The 20,585-nt window shown below is 43.8% G+C and overlaps 1 protein-coding gene across 3 annotated transcripts in view; it reads right to left on the reverse strand.

The window, feature by feature from the left end:
- Positions 1-20,585, reverse strand: part of CAMK1D (calcium/calmodulin dependent protein kinase ID) — a 211,064-nt gene that overhangs the window by 70,077 nt on the left and 120,402 nt on the right. For all 3 annotated transcript variants that reach the window (XM_048300579.1, XM_048300578.1, XM_048300577.1), the window contains exon 3: positions 13,012-13,086. In XM_048300579.1, coding sequence (XP_048156536.1) covers positions 13,012-13,086 — 75 coding nt within the window. The remainder of the gene's footprint in view (positions 1-13,011; positions 13,087-20,585) is intronic.

Below are 20,585 nucleotides of genomic sequence, written 5' to 3' on the forward strand. Positions count from 1 at the left end.
GTGCAGTGATTTGTGCCACAGGGTGATGGAGAGTGGTGCCAGGCCAATGCTTAATGGATAAACTGATGTATTCCCACCCTGAAATCTAAAAATTCAAACCAGGAGAAAGCTTTTAGATGCTTTGCTTTTCTTTTTTAATGGCTTTTTGGTGACAGTGTCCATATTTTTTGCAAAGAGGGAGCAGGATTCAGACGATTTATTTTGAGAAATCCTTTGAAATGGAACTAAACCAGCCTTTAAGCAATATCACTGTGCTGGAAGTTGTACTTTAATCCACTTGGTGTTTGCACAATATATTTGTCTGAGGCACTTACATGCCTAAATTGATATTATTATCTCAAAACTTCATAGAGTTTAACAGAAAGGGCTGTTATTTCTACTCCCCAAAGGAGGAGCAGAGGCATGGAAACTGCCTGGTCTGTCACTGAACAGAAACAGGACACTGCCCTACAACTTGTCCACACTGACAGGGCTGATGACACGCTCCCCTGAGCTGGTTCACCCTGAGCCAGACATCCTCCTGGCCAGTGCCTGCACACAGCTCAGTGGACAGCACCAATACAGACCTTTTGTGTTTACTGGTAGAGATGGAGTCAAAAAGATCATTCATATCCACCCCCAGAGTGGGAATATGATGCCCAAGCACACCCAGACAACTTTCACAGCAGGGTTGGTGCGTATGACACAAGTATGACTTTCCTTCTGAGCTGGAGGGCACCTGGGCACACTCGGGATTCCCAAATCACCCACCACACCTTGCCTCCACAGACATCCACTCACACTGCACAGGGGGAGCATGAGCAGAGGTGCTGGAGACCCCCATATCACGTGCTTTGGCACATTGCTCCTACATCCCCGTATCTGCAAGAACCACTTCCACCTACCTGCAACACAAAGAAATGGATATTAAAATTCAGGATACTGCTGTTCAGTTTCTACCCAGCCTGGGCTTAGCTGCTGCTTTATAGCTCTCCCTTACCAAGTTTTAACTGACGATTCGTTTTGTTCCCCTCCATTGATGGTATGATGCATTTGGCTGCCCCCACATCTATGCACAGGAGGTGAAATCCTGGCTTTATGTAAGTGGATTTTTAACTCTGGATGTCATATGTCTGCTGCTTGAGATTTCCACATACCTACATCATAAGGATAAATAAATCTATGCAATGATGATGGTCATCACCAGTCATGCTGTTACACTGAGTCACCAGACAGCCTGGATTCTGTTCTCTGTAGGTTTCTGCACAGACATGGATGGGATGGAGGGATAAAGCCACTGCACAGCTTCTGCAGAGCATGGTGTTGTAGGGAAATACTAGAGGGGATCAAGGCATGCCTGAATATGTTTTCAAAAGTGTCAATAGGTCCCAGCAAACAAGTGCATTCGCTTTTACACAGAAGGACCACAGTACTCCTCAGTGAACAACTCCAGAGGCCAGACTCCAGTACTCATATTTCTTTTAACAACTTATTCCATGAAGAGCAGCACTGACTCAAGAAAAAAAAAAACAAACAAAAACCAACAAACAAAATCCCAATTAATCTTACCCAGAATTAATAAGGAAGGTATTCTCTTTCTGAGAGCAGGGAAATTAAAAGACAAAGTGATCTGAGACCACAATGTAAATCTGTGACAGCATGAGACGAGCTCTCAGATTTTCAGATCTGTGTGCTCTAACCACAAAAACATCCTCACAAGACTTCAAGAGCAGCAGCCACTGGTTCCTGTTACACAGTGCTGGTAAACAGGCTAGAATATTTTTCCATATATAAAAAGACCTGTCCTCTACCCACTCTGCTACATTTTCCAGTTTAGAGAAGAATATTAGAATTCCTTTAGCAGGATAAACTCAGTCTTCCCAGCACATAAGAGACAGCCTAATGAGCACCTACCACTGAGATGCTGTATCTGCTTCTACTTTCTCTTCCATATGGCTCAGCTTCTGCTTTTGCCTCCTCCTCCTTTGAGCTGTGAGCTGTCTCCTCTGCCACTATCCCTGACACACCTTGTGCAGGAAGAACCCCTTGATGAAGATGCACACAAGTGGAGCGGGCTGAGAGCAGTGCTCAGGAAAGCTCAGCTACAGGTGAAAATCTATTACATGACTATCACTTGGCCACATTTCACAGCATGCTCCAAGGAAATTCAGGCCAGAGAGAAGCTCTAGACCTTCAGCTAACAGACAGCAGCTCATCAGTTATTTTGCTATTTTTCCTTTCCTTCCCACGTTTTTACTTGTGGTGTTGTGCAAACTTTTGCCTTTTTGCTCCAAACTTTCAAACATACACAGCCATGAAGGTAGTAGCAAATTTCTTGAGTTATTTCAGCTCAGGTGGGACCAGGATTAAAGGAGAGACTCTTCAAAAGCAGCTCTCTCCATCTTCCAGCAGCAACTCTGCCTGCTCCTGTCTGTAGGCATGAGCTCTCCCGCACATGTCACAAGCACTCCTCACTTCCATTCCGTTATAAATAAATGCCCATACACATCAGAGGAACGGTCTTTCCCCAAAATGTTCCCACATGTTGTTTCCAGGAGCTGCCATGGCTCTCCTGACAGTGGTCACTTGTCAAAAGCAAGGAAAGGGATTCCAGCTGCAACCACGTTAAGTTGTGGAGGAAGAGAGTGCAAAATAAAATGCCTTTCCCTAGGAAATTTGCCTTTTAAAATACATTTCAGGCGGTGACACAATCTTCAGTGGCAGAGAGCTAACCTACATTTCCCTTGCCACCCTTCTGACAAGGCAGGACAGCACCAATGGGAAGCAAAACCTCTCTACAGCTAATGCAGCTGCAAAAGCATCTGAAAAGAACAGATTTAAAAGTTTCTGGCAGGGAGTTTTCAGCCCCAAGAAGCAAAATGTCAGGAGCACTTTCTGCAAGTGATCTTGCCCCATGCTTATAGGAAAACAAGCCTTAATGGACAGGAAAGACCCTGGGCTGCAGCAAGATAAATATTCCTGCAGATAAGCCTGGTGAGCAATCAGAGCAAGGTAATTTCTCTCTTCTCTGCTCAGCATTGCTTAATTATGGTTACACCTCTCCTATGTCATGGCACTGGGTAATGTTTTGCAGCAGGGTGACCATGAATTTTAGCACTCAGTATATCTGACACCACCTCACAAAAAGGAGCATCATAGTCATTGCAAAATGGATGCTTAGCTCTGTTTTCTCCTAAAGGAATAACCCCTTTTCTGGATCTGCAAGAGACTCACAGCAAAGTTTTCATGGTAAAAACCCTAAGGCAGAGAGAAATAGTTGCATGGATTTTAATTTTCTACCTGATTTTTAATATCACAGATGCCAAGCCCAGTTTTTAGTAATGCTGCCTCTGTTTATGTTAATGTAGGTCTTAAAATCTCAGCTCTCTTTCAGCGGATTTCAAACTGTATTTCCGACTCTTTCTTTACAATGCGTTTTGGAGAATGGTATCTCCTTTCCTCAGGGACATATGGACACTTAAAGGCTCCACTACATCTCACTCAAGGATATCAGTGCTCCTTAGAGTATAATCAATTAGGGATGAAGAAAATAGAATTACAGAGTGGTTAAATGCTCCCTGCCAACAGAATAATCAGACAGAATAAACACCAAACTCCTCCAAACCATCTTCGGAACTAGGAGAACTAAAAGCCTTTTACAGCTAAGCCAGGATCACACAGGCCAAACGGGAATTTTGTCTTGGAGAAGGGAAAAGATGACATAAATACTTGGGTCTCTGAACACACTCTTCCTCCAATTTAAGAGGGAAAAAATGGCCTTTACAGGCTAAGATATAACCATGTGGCATGAATCAGAATGAAATGAGCACATGTTCTATAAATGCATCAAAGAAAGGCTTCACCAGCAACAGTATTTTCTTTTTCTATAAAATGCTTAAAAAAGTAAAAGTTTGGCTACAGCAGACCTAACCACTGTTTCAGGGGGAAAAAAAAAAAAAGAAAAACACAAAATCCTCCACATTCATTTTCCACTGAATAATTTTCCAGGGACAATGTTTAAAGCAGAAACCTATGGCAAGTACTTCTGCAGTCCTATGAAAATAGTTTCTGTAAGAGGAGATAACCACAGTACTGCAAAAGGAAGTCAAAACAGGGTTTCAAACAGCAGCCTGTATTTCCACTAAAAATTCTAGGTTTTACACTCTCCTGTTTAAGGCCACGACCCCCAGCCAGCCACAGAAATCTGTACGAATCAGCCTAAAAATACACCCTATGTAGAGTTTTTGGGGCAATACAGACAAAATGTTTAGTGAGACATCTTTTCTTTCAGTGTGAATGTGGATGGGATGATGATGCTCCATCATCACCTGCTTAGTGGGCTCTTCTGGAATTTGTACACAGAGTCTGGGTAATGCAATGCACATGTAGCTGCAAGTTAAGCCAGCACTGACTCTGGAGTCACTTACAGACTCTTAACCAGAGTCACCTACCTGACTGCATAACCTAGAACAGAGGCTGGAGCTGAGGCATGAGCATGCTTGGGAAATTGAACCGATTTTTCTGCCACAAAATCATAGAATGTCTTCTGGAACACACTGACATGTAACAGTCGTCAGCCTCCCACCGTCCCTTTCACCACAGCCTGTAAACCCTCCTCTAGAAGGAAACTTTTAATAATGTTTTCCATTAAAAGAATGGACTTGGGAATGCCCACGTTCATTTTGCATCTTGCTTCAATGCTGTGTTATTTCACTTCAGAGCTTTCCAGGTTGTTATGAAAGGCCTTTTCCGTTTAAATGAGTGTAACCATTTAATCAGAATGACTCCACATCATGCCTGAGAGAGATCCTACTGTATCATAATGAATTCTCACACTGTGGCATTTATGGATTTAACATTTATTATATGCTTTGCTGCAAAGCCCCTGAATTAAACACCAGCTACTTAACTGACTTTGGTGCACCACAGTGTAAATTACCAGGAACTGAAAGAAGCAGAACTAAATCTAAAAGCCTCATTCAGTGACTACGTGAACATCAAGTAACTAGCAATGAAACTTCTGGGCAAAGCATGAAAGGAAGGAGATGCTTATCCCAAGCCAACAAAATGGAAAGAAAATTGCTAGGGCTCTAAATAGCCACCTTCCTGCTGTTTGGAGAGAAAAGCCTCACTCCTGCTCTCAGGGAAGCAGTGATATTATACAGGATTACTGGCAGATATGTACTGCTGCCCCATCAATTGCCTGTTCCAGACCAAGCTGTACAATACAGGCACATACACCCCCATGCCCAGCTGCAAGAGAGCCCTAAATGGGGACTTAGTGAGGGAACTGCTGCTGGGCTGAAGGAAGAAACTCAAGTCGATGATGCCAAAACCTACTGATGTTAAAAAAAAAAAATCAATCAAAGCACATACTGTCACCTGAAGGATTTGGTACCAGCCCTTGCTGGGGAGTGAACATTACATCAAATAACCCTCAGAAAGTACTTGTTTATTGTAATCACCAGCATAGGAAAACAAGCAGATTTATGAGGCCTTCAAATCTTTCTGTAACTATAAAAATTAATACATTAGAACAAGGTTTATTTTGAATTTTGGCCAAACCTCTTGTTTTCTTTATTGACAACAGCAGCTTTGCAACAATAGATATCTCAAAAGAAAAAATCCATTTTCATCTGAACTGTTCACATTTCTGTAAAAGCAAACAATGTTACAATGCTGTCTGTTCAATGAAAATGAGAAAATTTTTCTCCATTTCCTCTTTATTCACAAGGCTGTAGGGAAAAAAGATAATCACTCTCCATCAGGAGTAGCATGGCACTTTGATTAAAAAAAATCCCCAAACCCTCAGTGTTGCCTTGCTAATGAGTCTTTACTGGTATGTTTTGACTAAGGTAACAATAACAAGAGCAAGCTTTGGAACAAGGATGTTGACAATTGTCTCCACCTGTTGAAAGTGACAAAATATTCTAAGTGGAAATCATCACAAGAAAGTCTTTTGTAGTCTCCAAGGTGAAGAAGACTCTCACCATTCCTCTGTTGCTGTAGGAGGACTAGACTGTTGCCCAGGGACTCTCAAATGCCTGCTCTCAACCACAGCTGAAGCACAAGGAAGCAACACGACTGCTGCTCAGTGCCATTCCCAGGAAAAGGTGCCGTGTTTGGAGGAGACACGGGTACTAGGAGTTGCCAAAAATTCTGCCATAGCCAGAAAAAAACAAGAAGAAAAACCAAAAGTGCTGAGGGCAGGTAGGACTAGCCAATGAGCACATTCACACTTTCAGGATCAAAAAGAATCCACACAGTTGCAGGTGTCTAAAAGCCATTCTGGAGGTCAATCTGTGGTCTATTGATCTATTACCAATAAATTTGGCCACACTCTGATCTCTACCCTGACATTAATCTTTCCTAGTCCTCTTATAACCTCTCAGCCACTGGAGAAGGGGAGATCGTCCTTCATATTTAACATTGACCAGTGTAACCCAACTGATGGAATAATCTTTTTTTCCACAAAGGAAAAGATGTTAAATTGATGCTGGATTAATAACTGCCACCAAGTTCCCAGGGGCATGATGCCAAGGGCTAGTTTATGATGTAGTCAGCAGCTGGCAAAGCTCAAGTGGGAAAGTACTAAAGTACACTGAGATTGACTCCTTTAGCCTTTTAGCAGGGTTGCCTGTGTTGTTTAGTCAATATGCCTTTGGAAATTTTGATAAGGCTTAATTTTTTTTTTTAGCTGTACTAACAGAACATACTCTGACTTCTGTAACCACTAGAAACAGGCTGGAACCAAAACCTGTATCTCCCATGCCTAAGTAATAAGGGCAATTTCAAAATCCAATATCCCAGCTCTGCAGTTTGGGCCCGTATGTGCAGTATGGTCATGCTGAAGGCTGTGATGGGCCTAGGATTAATTTTCCTGAGCGCTTCTCCCACAGTCATGGTGTGACAGGCCCAGTTGTGTCACATGTGCTCAATCCTGTTGCTGCTGTCCCACTTTGCTTTCCCTCTTCACCAGCTGGATTCATCCTTGGAGACCTGTGCCTTCTATGCAGCGCAGTCCCCTCAGTTTGAGAACTTCTTGTCCACAAAAGCAGCAAAAGACTTTTTTCCACACTTATCTTGTTCCACTGCAGACTCACAAAGGTTGCTTTGCCCAAATACTGTTTCACTCCATAAGCTGTGTGGAAATGAAGCCTTGCCTAACTAGAGCCCCTAAGTTTCTGCTCAGCTGTGACGCAAAGTCAGAGCAAAGCTCCCTTGGCACCTCACAGACTCCATCCTGGTTTGCCCAGATGTGCATCAGCCTTCTTGGTACTGCAGTTTTTATGTAGCATTTGCTCAAAAACCCCACTAAAACCAAGTGTACAATTTATTCAATAACTGATTACTGTAAAATTCATGCTTATTTGTTTGACCACAAATTGAGAACAGGTCTTTCCCTGGCCCATCCATTAAGTGTCCTAGCCAATAAACCACAAGATCCATCTGCCACATGCATATATAATAATAATCTTACTCCTGTGCAGCAAAAGGAGGTGCAGGAAGCAGGGGATCCAAGCCTTTTGATCCATACTCAGTGTATTTTCAATGGACGTCAGGCACTAAACCAGGCTGACGCTTTTGAGACACCCCAGCCAAGCCAATAGTACTGGAAACAAAGAAGAGCAGAGTCTGTGGGTGTGCAGCTGATGTCCCATCCTGTACCATGAAACAAACTGAATCCCTGCCACACAGTCATCAACTCCAGTGTTCGTCATTCCTAGTGGTGTTTCTCTTGTTACCATTACTGGCATTACTACTACTACTAATAACAAACTCACTATCCTTAGAGAAAAGTGCTGCTGATGGGGCCTCTCAGATGTTTGGACACAGGTGTTTTCTGCTCCTGAAAAACCTAGTAAGCTTTTATCATCCATTGGTAAGGCCCTGGAACAGGCTAACCAGAGAAGTTGTGGATATCTCATCCCTGTAAGTGTTTAAGGCCAGGCTGGATGGGGCTTTGAGCAACCTGGTCTAGTGGAAGGTGTCCCTGCCCAGAGCGGGGGGTTGGAACTACATGATCTTTAAGGTCCCTTCAAACCAAAACCATTCTTTGGGTCTATGATATAAATTCCATCGTGATTGCAGAGAGATTTCCTTCTGTCTTCTGCATAAAGCTTACACAAAACCCCCCAAGTAGGGGAACAAGCCTCACCTAAGGAATGTGGTGTGGCAGATCTGTGTTTTGCTTTAATTAGCATCCTGATGTGATAGCGGCTTGGCGTGCAGATCGCTGTTTTGTAACACACCGAGTCCTTGCTAGACTCCGTAAGGAACCTGGCAAACACAGCGCTTCCTTCCATTGTCTGTTGTTTTTCTTGGAGGCTGAGTGTTTTCACTGAAATGTCACTTACATACACAGCTCATGCTCGGCTGCTCTCAGAGTGCACTCAGACACTGGGCTTTCAAAAAACAAAGTGAATTCAGCACTTAATCACAGCTTAGCACTCTGCTTACTTGCTAGGAAATCATACTGTTGAAAGGCAAAATCACAAGGAGAGTAGTTCCGGTAATAACAAAAACTTGTGCAGATTTTACCACCGGTGGGTACCTGCCTGTTTGAGCTGCCTCCAAGGCATTGGCAGGGTTGGAAGGCGCTTGTGTGTGGCAGGGCAGAGCTGATAAACAGCAGGAATGGGACACTGGGACTCTGAGCCTGCAAACTTGTGGGCAGGGCGTTCCTCAGTGCGTGACTTGCACCCGGCAGGAAGGAGCCTCCGTCATCTCAGCTCTTCTGTGATGGAAATCATCTGAATAATTCAGCAGAGTTAAGAGACCAAGCTGGAAAAACTTCAAGGTTGGGGGTTTAGGCTCAGCTTGGGCAGGGTTTTTTTGCAAAGGTAAGGAGAAGTACTTCAGGGTTGGGTCAAACAGGGTATTCACCCTAAAAACTTGTTCTCAGCAGAGATGCCAAAGCTTCAAAAGACATCACACAGGGAAAATACTCTGGTTTCTTTGGAGAACCAGAAACAGCAGCTGACAGGATCTACGTAAAGCAGCCTTGCCAAGGAGATCAGATCACAGATGCCCCAGAGAGGTGGAGCACTATACCAGACAGGCACTAGGGTTTTCACTTTCTTTAACTAAATCCTAGTATTAATAGGAATTCCTCTGGAGTTGTCAATATTCCTGACTCTGCAAAAAATTACAATGAAACTCAGAGGTGGGTCTTCAGCTTTGACCATTACTTATCTAGCTACACACTTCCCCAGGCTGCTCCATATATTTTGGAGGTGCGTTTTAGACCCATTTTCAGCTTGTTTTCCAAAGGCAGTGACACAATAACTCTCCACCCCAACTTGCTAGCCCTTAGTAATTTCTGACCCACTGGGTGAACTTCAACCAACTTTGACAGAAGAGTAGAGATAGTAAAAATGTTAAGTTCCTACATATTTCAAGCAAAGATGGATGGATGGATGGATGGATGGATGGATGGATGGATGGATGGATGGATGAAGGAGAACAAGGAAATTACTGTCTTAATCGATTTTTAACATGGTCCCATATCTTTTGGAGAAGCAATAGCCCCAGGTCCTGTGGCTTTGACTAGTGTAGGTTACGCAAAATTCTCAGGGAAACCAAACTCTGCTGTTTCATGCTTCAATGCAGGTGAACAATAGAGATGAAGTCAGAGCCCAGCCTTGGGCATCTGCTCTGATCTGCCCAGGCAGCATAGCCAGAAATGGTATTTGCAAATGGACCTGCAAAACTCAGGCAGAAAAGACATTTAGATTGGATTATTAGGAAAAATTTCTTCACTGAAAGGGTTGTCAAGCACAGGAACAGGCTACACAGGAAAGTGGTGGAGTCACCATCTCTGGAGGAACTTAAGATGTGTAGATGTGGCACTTGGGGACATGGCTTAGTGGTGGGATTGGCAGTGACAGGTTAATGGTTGGACTCGATGATCTTTGTGGACTTTTCCAACCTAGATGATTCTAAGATTCCACATGCTTCTGTAAATCCATTTTTACGGATGATTTTCTAGCATGCAGAAAATGAATCCTCAATACCCAAAGAGGCTGATTATGCTAATGAAACATAAGTATCTGACATTACCAACCACAACAGATTATCAAGATCTTTCCCTATACTGACAGGTAAAATAAGGCAGATCACTGAGAAGATACAGTAGGGTAATTCTTACCAAATGGCACCAACAGCAACCAAAAATCCTATAACTGCTCATTAACAGAGCTCACTACTATACCAAAATAGTTCAATAAAACTATTTCTGAAAGCAATTTATTCCCCCCTGTCTTCTATAATATCCTCTGGGGAAGTCTCACCCAGCATCCAGAAGGAATGGAACTTTAAGAGTTTCATTTTAGTTTTTTGTCTTTGTTGCCTGTGTAGGTCTTAACAGTACTATAGGAAATCTAAGTTTGGGAAGGAGCAGATGTTTTCTTGGTTGGAAAGCACATCATCCTCACGGAAATACAACAAATGCTCTGCAGTATTTTTCTATAGTGCCTGCAAAATGTTGGCAGAGTCATCACAGGAGAGGCAGTGACTATCCTACATTTGTGTTCTGCTTTGCAGCTGCACCAGTAACCACCTCATACCACAGCTGAGCAATACTGTTGGGAGTGAAAGACAGCAAGGAGTTGTCCACAACCTTGCCAAACTTAGAGGCACTGGGTTGGAATATCTTGCATTTTGGGAAAATAAAGAAAGAAGAAATAGTCCAGCCCAGCCCTTTCTAAGGAACAGTATAACCCCTTGAGACAGCACATGACATTCCAAGTTGTCGAATCCAGGAATCTCCAAACTGGACTTCTGGTCTAAGAAGGACTAAGAGGATTAGGTCAGTTTGAACAGCTCTGTGATGGCTTGTGTACAATATATGTGAGAACAAGGTGGTGAAACCGAAGTCAGAGATCTTATTTCCCCATGAACAAGCCAGGAAACATACAGGGCAGATTCACCAACAGCTACGTAACCCTGGGAAGAGCTCCCAAGGGGGACTGGCAGGAACAAATTAAGTGTCAAGTAGACATGGACAGCTGCCTCTTAACCTCCCTTCTTTTCAAGTCCAGCACAAACACTGAGACCTTTACTTGCCCATATCTTTGACAGAATAAATGAGGTGTGATATTTATCCTTCAAGTTGGCCTGCTAACAAGCATGGCTTTCATGTAAAAGTAGATGTACTCAAGGACAAACATAAACAGGCAGGCTTGGTCTGCCTTCAAAAGCCTTCTCCCACAGAGGTGGTGCAAGATGCTCAGGGGCTGTAATGTGAATTTTCCACAACATAACGGAGTGCTTGGAAGGCTGGTAATGAAAATGCTGTCCACACCACAAAATAATCCTTGGAAAGTATTAGCTAGATACCACTTAGCAAGCAATGACCCAGGGAGAAGGGCATATGGATTTGAGATCTTTTGTGTTCATGATACTGATCTTTGAGTGGCCCTGATTTTACCCCCTCTTTTCTGCAATTGAAATGTGGCTTTCTCAAAGCTGCTTGATCAGAACCCCTTCTGCTTCACAGAACCCAAGTTTTAAATGTAGACAAAATTAGGAGAAATTGTTTAGGAGACATACACAAGGATGAGAAGCTGAAAAACCCACAAGGAATCTAATAATAATCAAGGCAGAAATGTAAACAAATAGATAAGATACTTCATGCTGTGCAATGGTTCATAGCTATTGTATCAACAAGTTAGTGTTACCTTGGCAACAAGAGATTATCTGTACATGCCTTCTTTCAAACAGGAATCCATGAAAGGAGGCATGCAGAATGGATTTTGAGCCTCCTGGACCTTGCACTGTTGCCACCCAACTCTTGATATCAATTGATCCCAAGCCCAACTATTGATGAAAATTCAGAAGCAGTGCAGAGGTTGCATCATCCTTCATGTAACATCCACAGAGATGAGGGTGAGTACCTGGCCTTGTCCTCTCCACCTTGGGATAACCCAGCCCTTTCCCAAAAAAGTGCAGCAAGATTATTCCCTGCATTCAGTTTAATGCTCTTATCTATCTTGTAACACAAGGCACAGCTCTTTGTTGGAGCTGGGCACTGCTTGGAGCTGCCACCTCAAACGCTGCTGATGAGCTCCTGCCTCTGGCTTCAGCTGGGCATCTCACCCCAGAGGGCATCAGTGAACCTGTGGCCCTCTGGAGCAGCTAGATGTTTGGCCTTTGGAAAATTAATTGGCTGGGTTTACTAGTACAGCTATAACAGGAAGGATAATTCCCTAGTAAGTGTTGAATAGTGATCAAGTAGAAATTTATACCAAGATACACACAGTGTCACCTCTGATTACAGAACTACACTTCAGATAACCCAAATATCTGGATGCAAGGATTTTATAAAAGTGATGGTTACGCTACATTAAACAAGCTAATAATAAGTAGGAATAATATCCATCTATTTTTTTAAAGAGATTAAACAAAACCAAGGATTTGTAAATCAACTTATCACAAAATTGGTACTTCCCACAATCCAGCTGGTTTGTTGGAATTTTTACAACATTATCCTGTGCAAGTCCTTTTGCAGCACTTGGGATTGAAATGTAGGGCTACAAAAACACACTGAAAATTTACAGGACACTATTCTCCCCACAATGCCAGCACAACAACTTCTGAGGACATCACCATGGCTAGACCTTACCAACAGACAAGGGACCAGCATTTTTCCCCAGGGCTGAGGTATTTAACCCCAGAGCTGCCTCTATCAGATGCTCCAGGCTTCCCTATGGCACATCTGGCTTTTCTCAGCTGTAATTTACTTCCACTGCCCTGTCTGTCTGTTCTGCTCTTTTTTTGAAGTGATCTCACAAAACCACTCTGGTTTGATTTGGGTGAGACTAGTCACAAAACAATTTAATTCCCAATTTCACAACAACCCAGCACATCATAACTGGAGATTTGGTTTTGACCATTCTCCAGGGATTTTGCAGTCTGTAGCACACAAGACAAATATCTCTCACATATCCCATCTTTCAGGTTAAAGGACAAATTCAGAACAAGAAGAGTTGGCAATTTTAACACAAAAACTTCATTAGGTTCAGTACTTACAACTGCATGACCAGATATAAATGGTTCGGGCTCTCATAGATGTCTTCCAGGGCAACTATATTTTCATGCTTGATCCTGAAAAAGCACAAGGTAAGATAAGATGAAATAGTGATTTAATTTTTTTTTCACATGACTGCAAAACATAAAGCTATTTTTAACTACATACTACTTGTCAGTGTTTTATTCAACATCATAAACTTTTTGCAAGGACATGCAGTGATAGAACTGCAGGGATAATGGCTTTTAACTGAAAGAGCGTAGGTTTGGATTAGATATTTGGAAAAAATTCTTTACTCAGAGTGTGGTGAGGCACTGGCAGAAGCTGTTCAGGGAAGTTTCAGATGTCTCATCCCTGGAAGTGTTCAAGGCTGGATTGGATGGGGCTCTGAGCAACCTGATCTAATGGAAGGTCTCCCTGCCCAAGGCAGGGGGATTGGAACTAGATAATCTTTTGGGCCCTTTCAACAAAAGTAAACCGTCCAAAGTGCTTCACAGCCCAGAACACAGTCATTATTCAGAGAAATTTCTTTCAATCGTTTCTGAAGCCAAAATGTATAAGGGTTAAGTATCTGAGGCATCAGAGGTTTACAGTTCCTGTGTCAGATGAACGAAGATGGTTGGTTGGAGGCTGAATTCTCAGGACAGCTGAGAATGCAGGGTGCAAGGGACACTTTCCTCAGAGTGAAAAGGTGTGACAGGGAATTCTCAGGACACCTTTGCTGCAGGGTGCAAGGGAGTCACAGAGGCAGGGTGCAGGCTGGTCGGGAGCAAGAAGGGATCTGAGCCCATGGAGAAGTTGGCACAGGGAATCAGCAGCCATATGCCAGCCTCACACTCCCCACCAAATTCGTGCTGCTCTGATTTTAAGCCTGGTCTCGATGCCCAAAATTTCCCTGCAGCATTATTAAGCACTGTGTGCAACAGCTCCAAGAGCCTTCATGGCTTTTCTGCATCCTCACCATTCCCACCAAGCCCTTGCCAAAATGCTAGCTTTAAAGAGAAAAATCATCTCTACAAGCACACATCTAATTAGCTACTTCAGCAATGCCTCTATGGGTTTGTTCCTTAAATGTTTACAAATAAATTTGCAAAGGATATATTTAACTTGTGCAAACCCTGAAGAGACTACCCCAGTACAACCCCAGGGCAGAATATTAATTACAGCAATTGCAGACAGTATTTTAAGAGCAAGAGAAAGATGGAAAATTCTAAGAGGCCACACATTAAGCAACAGATGGGTATGTTCAGAAGGAAAGTAAACATGCACTATCAGCAAATGCAAAACTCTCTGCATGTTTCTAGGTTCAAGTAGGTTAATTAAGATGCTTAATCATGTGTCAGGACCTTATCCTTTATGGTCACAAGCATCCTAACACCTGTGTGGTGATGTGGAGAGCAGAAAGTCCCTTGTGCCCAGCAGGATCTTTCCTGTAAGCATGCAGACTAATTCAATTTCCTCTGAATTCACTGGAAAGGTTATGACTGACCTGAATTTATGCCCCTAATCAGTCATCAAAAGCTGTGTTCATGCAAGGACTTTCACACACAGGAAATTTAAGATCAACAATACGCAAACTCAAATATAATGCACTGTGAGATGTTAGAGCAACAAATACATGACTTGGCTCTTCATTCTATCCAAATGGCTGGAAAATCCCATGATACTTCAGCAGAATTTCCAGGTAGGCTGCATCCCAAATTAAATTCTTAGTACTTGCAACAGGAAACCAATACATCACCCACTTGGCTTTACACAGCAAGTGCTTGGAAGCATTTTTGTTGTGCAGGTCTAGTGCCCAGTCCCTTAAGGGTTAGATAGGGCAAGGGCAGGTTTGCTCTGTTTAGCTTAGTTGAAGGTATGTAAGAAATGATACTTCAAGCAATTAGTAATTTTAAATGAAAATTATTATATCTATTTTTCCATTTTTCTTTATGCACCAATGCATATTCACATGACCCTTTGTGTTCCTCCTACCATCAGGATGATGGCAGTTTAACACAAACAATCTGCCATAATGTTTAAAGCCCCCAGTTTAGTCTGCGATACGGTTTTCACTAATGCTTTGCATTTCTGTTTTTGAGAACCTCAGAGGTTCCCCAGAGCAGCCTAACCAACCCCGTCTGGGACAGCTGCAGCAACCCCTCACCATCACACACATGGTCACCCACGGCGAACAGCCGGGGGGCAGAGGCCAGGAAAGAGCTCATCGGGGATGCAACGCTGAGCGCTGGGGCTGCCGCAAGACCCTCTCCCCTCCCTCATTTGCAAACCAAATGGGAACCGCGCCCTGTGCTCTCGGAGGGAGGGCGGATAAACCTGCTCAGTGCTGCAGAGAAGGGGGGAGAAAAGGTTTAGTCCCACCCCCGCGGGGTCCTCTGCAATCAGATGCATCTGCCCCTCTCTGAAATCAGATGCAGGACGTAAGCATGTGGGAAGACAGCAAATACGAAGTGTAATCTGGGAGAAGACAGCTGAGGAAGCTGAATCACCCCCAAAGGACACGAAGAGTAGTGTCTCATAGGGATGATGGCATTTGGAGCATGATGTCCCTTTGGGAGGTGATGTCTGTGCCTACCAGTCACCCCAGCTGCTGGTGGCTGCTGCACTCCGGGGGCAGGATGAGAAGGGGAGGAGGCATTTTTCTCCCCTTTCTCTCAGCCTCCTCAAGACCAGAAAGGCCTCAATCGTGGTGTTGTGCAGTGTTTAATATCCCTGGCAAAGTGCACATCGCACACCTGCAAATTAAGCAGCTTGTCCTGAACAGCATTTCTCTACTCAGAGGAACTCTCAAATGACAAGCTATTAAAAGGAAAATGGAATTCAAAATTAAAAAATCAGCAACATGGAGATTACTTGGGGTGAAGGCCACAGTTTAGAGAATTTTGGGGGTTGTGTTGCTGGAGCTGGACCAGACCAGCTGTGGACTTCCCAGCAGAGGTCACTGCCACCAGCAGCAGCTCCTCTGCCACTCACTCCAGAAATTCACACAGAAATTCATGTGCTGCTTTCTTCCCTTTAAAGCATAAGCAAGCAATCCCTTACAGCCTTGATACACAATAATTAATCCTTCAAGGATGAACAATGTTCATTTCAATAATACACTGGGGTTTGGGCAAACGGGTGTGGCATCATCACAAGGTTTTGTTGGCACCACAAAGTCCAATGGGGATCGGGTAAATCTGTCCCACTACTCTGCTAGCAGATCAACAGTGCCAGATGTGAGTAACAGGCAGACACTCACTTCTGGTTTGCAGAGAAGCCTGGGTACATCAAGAGCCAAGAAAAGCACTGTGAAGTGGCAGCTACTTGCTGGTCGCGGATCAGGAAGGATTTGGGGATGGGCTAATTAACTCCACTTTTATCCCCCTCTAGGAGCACCAAGTGAGTCTTAAAGGTTCAGAGGATTCATTCTGCTAAGCCTCCAAATGCCTGCACGCAGCCCTGCAGAAATACTGGACTGTATGATCTCCTCAAGACCTGACAGGATCTATTATTTTAAAAGGTGCTGCTCTCACTTTACAGAAGGGGAAGCATTGTGCAGAAAAACTCTGAAGTTTTTCTGTAATCACAAGAGAGAATGGAGCAGAGAGGGCCAAGATTCCTCAATCCCAGAGTAATATCTTAATCAGTGGGCCATATTGCTTCAATTCCTTCTCCTTCCCATCCCAGTGACAGAATCTTAACCCCACTTCTCTGCAGCCCTTCTCTTCCTTCTGTCCTCCCTCTCCAGACTCCTCCCTTCCTAATATGTGGCTCCCACACTGCAATAGATAAATCTGCCAGATTAACTCTGCACAAAGCAACTCATTGATGCTTCTGGGGTACGTGATGGTGCAATAATATGGCTGTATCAGACGGGACATGGACATGAACTGGGATGACATCATTTCTCATTACTTGTTTCCAAAGAAAGAAAAAAAGCCCTGAAAGTGAACATCAAAGCATAGACTTGCTTAAAGCAAATTAGATATGATTACGCAAATTGATATGAACTAAGGAAAATTGCCCTTACCACCTTTTCAACCTCCCTTTCATCACATTTGCTATTTTTCCTGATGCTCCCGCTCCGTCCTGGCAAACTCCATATGCTGCTTGCATGTCCTACATTCCGATGTGTCCCCAAAATTCCTCCATCTGTGGCACAAAGGGCAGGTGCCACCTCCAGCCACCACTGCTTTGTTCAATTTCAGAAATATTCTGAGGCCATTAGACAGAATGAAGATGTCTAGAAATAAAATTACAAATAAAGAGAGGCTAATTCTTTTTTAGACTCAGGACTTTTCACCCTACAAGGCTCATGAGATGCTGCAATCCGTGGGAAAAAGAAGAGGAAAATAAATCTAGGAGTGAGACTCAGGGAAACTGAAGTGTACAAAGAAAACATAAAGATGGATTAACCCTGGTAAGAAACTATGAAAAGTTTAGTATAAGAAAGAAACTATGAAAAGGAAGGATGGATTCCCCCTGTTCAGAGCAGCCCTGGGTTGGATGCAGTGCCTCAGGCAGACAGAAACCTCGGGGCTCGATGCAACCATGTAAAATTATCAAGCTTCCCCTCCACACTTTCAGTCTATGACTCTGCCATGTGCTCTTACAAAGTATCAACAACACAAAAGAATGAAGGCAATGTTGCACTTGAGCAATATTTTAACACATGGCCAGACAAGATTTAAAGGAGCAAACTGAACTGGGCAACCAAGGACCTCAAGTGAGTTTTCTGGGCATGGCAGCTGTGCAAACAAGGGCTAACGAAAGAGTGTTTGATCTGCAGCAGAGCCCCAAGCGCAGACTGGCCCCCTTTGCTTGCTGTGGAGTCATTGCATTGATAGGGAAATTGTCATTTTCCCCTGACTGCTACTGCTGAAACACAAAAACATCCAGCTCCAAAGGGGCTGAAAGACATCCCTGAAACAAGATCTGACTTGACCAGGAGTGGTATTTGGCCCTGCATGGCAGTTCCCATCATGCCAAATGGGCTGTGCTGCAGCGCTGGAGTGGTGATGAGTACATGGCATGGCACCCCAGTGATGCTAAAATCCTCCCTTGCTCCTGGCTGGCACAGAGACATCACATCCTACTCACTGCCATGAGAAGTGCACAAGGCCCCATAGGTCCAGATCTAGCTCTAATGGACAATACTCACTTCAATGTTTGCCAAAAAAAATCTGAAAATCAATATATTCCATGGGCTTTGGCTGGAGATTGCTTTTAAGAAGCAAGGGATTAAAATTTGGAAGCTGATGTACAATAAGGGAAACTAAATCCTTTAATGACTGAGCTTTCTGTACATCTCTGCTGGCTCCTGACCATACCCGAGGCCAAAGAGCTGGCATTAAACCTGCTGCATGCTGCCCTGGATCATTAATTAGAGGGGCTGCACTCTGCACTGATAAAAGCAGAGAACCCAGATTTTGCTGTTGCTTTGGCTGCTGATCTGCCAGGAGAGCATGTGAAACACCCCAGCTACAATCCACAACTGAATCACTTACATTAACATCAATCATATTTAATACTGAAAAGCAGGATCAGTTAGAAGAGTACTACACAAAAACCTTGGGCAAACATGAGAGCTGCTAAAGTAGGGCAGGTTCCCCCCACAACAACTCTATCCAAGTCAGTGTTACATTTGCAAGACCTGACACGTAATGCTGCACCTCCATGAGCAGCACATGTCACAGACTAAATGCCACAAGAAAGCACAAATAATTTTGTGAAAGCCAGAACTAGCAAAGCCTGAACCTGTAAGGTTTCGTGACTTTGAGTAACCAAATGTCTTTGAGAATCAGTGTTTCATTATTCCCACACGTACCCTGGAGAGAGTTTTGCCAGCAGCATGAGGGTTGATGAATTCACCAGTTGGCCAAGGGAAGTGTTTAAATCACAGTTTCTGCTCTGGAGGACACTGAAAACTTATCTCTGCTCAGCTGTCTTATTTGTTTGAAATGAGTCAATAATTTCAACAGATAGTAGGATAGTCTCACACACGTTCACAGAGAGTGATCAGATCAGATTGCTTTCCACGTGAAAGAAAACTACCAAAAAATCTTCATGATGGCTCAGAATGATGTGAGGATGCATGGGAACAAGCCAGCCTGATCTCAAGGAGAAACCATGGCAAATCTGCTAAGAGGGGAACGAGGCTGAGTGAGATGGCAGGGGTTGGTATGAGGAAGGAAACTGGTGGCTCTCCTGGAAATGGCTGGCTGGCTGAAGCATAGCTCTTCCCACCATTCCTGCTCCCAAAAAACCTTCCAATATTGATTCTGTGCATGGGCCTTGCACTGCCTCACCTCAGTGCCATTCTTGTGACAAGGGGCCCAAAACTGACCCCAGGATTGGAGGTGCAGCCTCACCAGTGCTGAATACAGAGGGACAGCCACTGCCCTGGTCCTGCTGGCCACACTATTGCTGATGTTTGGGATATGAAAGGGAGGGAGGAGAGTGTGGTGCCTCACATCGTACGTGTCCAGTTGATTTTCAAGGGTCTAAATTGTAAGAGGCTGCCAGATTGATGCCACCAAGTCAACCACCTTCCCCTGAAATGGGCACCATGGAGACAGCTTTAGAAGAAAGGTGGAAGGTTTAATGACCCTGACATTAATTTCTACTGTTCCATATCGCCCACAACGTCCTCCCCCCGCAGCCAACAAGAACGTGGTCCAGCAGTGGTGACAGCGTTGGAAAGGGCGTTGGTCCCCACCATCTCAGGGCAGCAGTCTCCCTCTAACTCACAAACACACATGCAAATAATGTAAAACTTAGAGAAGCCTCGGCTCAGACACAGAGCAGAGATGTGAACAAAACCAGGCAGATCTCAGCTGCTCAGCAAAGGTGGCTCTACAGAGTCTGAAAAGCCAAAATATCTGGTTTTTCTCTCCTACTACACTTAAGATTGCTGGCATTTTTTGAAGTTATATCCTTAATTTGCCTATACCAAAGAGCTGGAGGAGGTTTGCTGGATTCAGTACTGAATATTCCCTTGCGTTAAAAATAAAAGAGAGCTCATTTTTATGAGCTGAAACATAGAAATGGTGCTATGTCCCCATGCCAGACGGTGTTTCTTGACCTCCTCTGATCTCCTACCACCATGATACCTTTTGTTCCCACCCACACTTGCTCTAACAACTGGGCAAGGGAGAGCTAATTCCATCTCAAAGCCAGATAGTTCAGTGCCCATATGCTGACTACCTGGCCAAATTAGTTAAATCTCTGTGGCTGGAAGGACAAGGAGTTGAACTTTGTGGTCACATGGGGGCTTCAAAACACACACTGCTCACAACACAGGAAGTAAATTAATTTCTTCACTAATATTTTTAAGATCGCTGTGCTTCTGTCAGATTAATTTGGTCTGCTTTGGAAAACCAGCTAGAAGAGAAAGACCCTGAATGCCCTAGAAGATGGTACACAAAGGTAAACATGGAGGGATGAGTCACTTCATAACCTTCCCTCAGCTGTGACTGAAGACTAGACTGTGACAAAAAGCACCAGTCTTGGTAGCAAGCAGCAAGTGGCTCAGAGCAGGTGTCTGAAGGAAGTAGGAACAGTCAAAATTCAGGAGAGGGATGCCCACCAA

Source organism: Corvus hawaiiensis, chromosome 4, assembly GCF_020740725.1.
Source record: "Corvus hawaiiensis isolate bCorHaw1 chromosome 4, bCorHaw1.pri.cur, whole genome shotgun sequence".
In the NCBI taxonomy this organism is placed as follows: domain Eukaryota; kingdom Metazoa; phylum Chordata; class Aves; order Passeriformes; family Corvidae; genus Corvus; species Corvus hawaiiensis.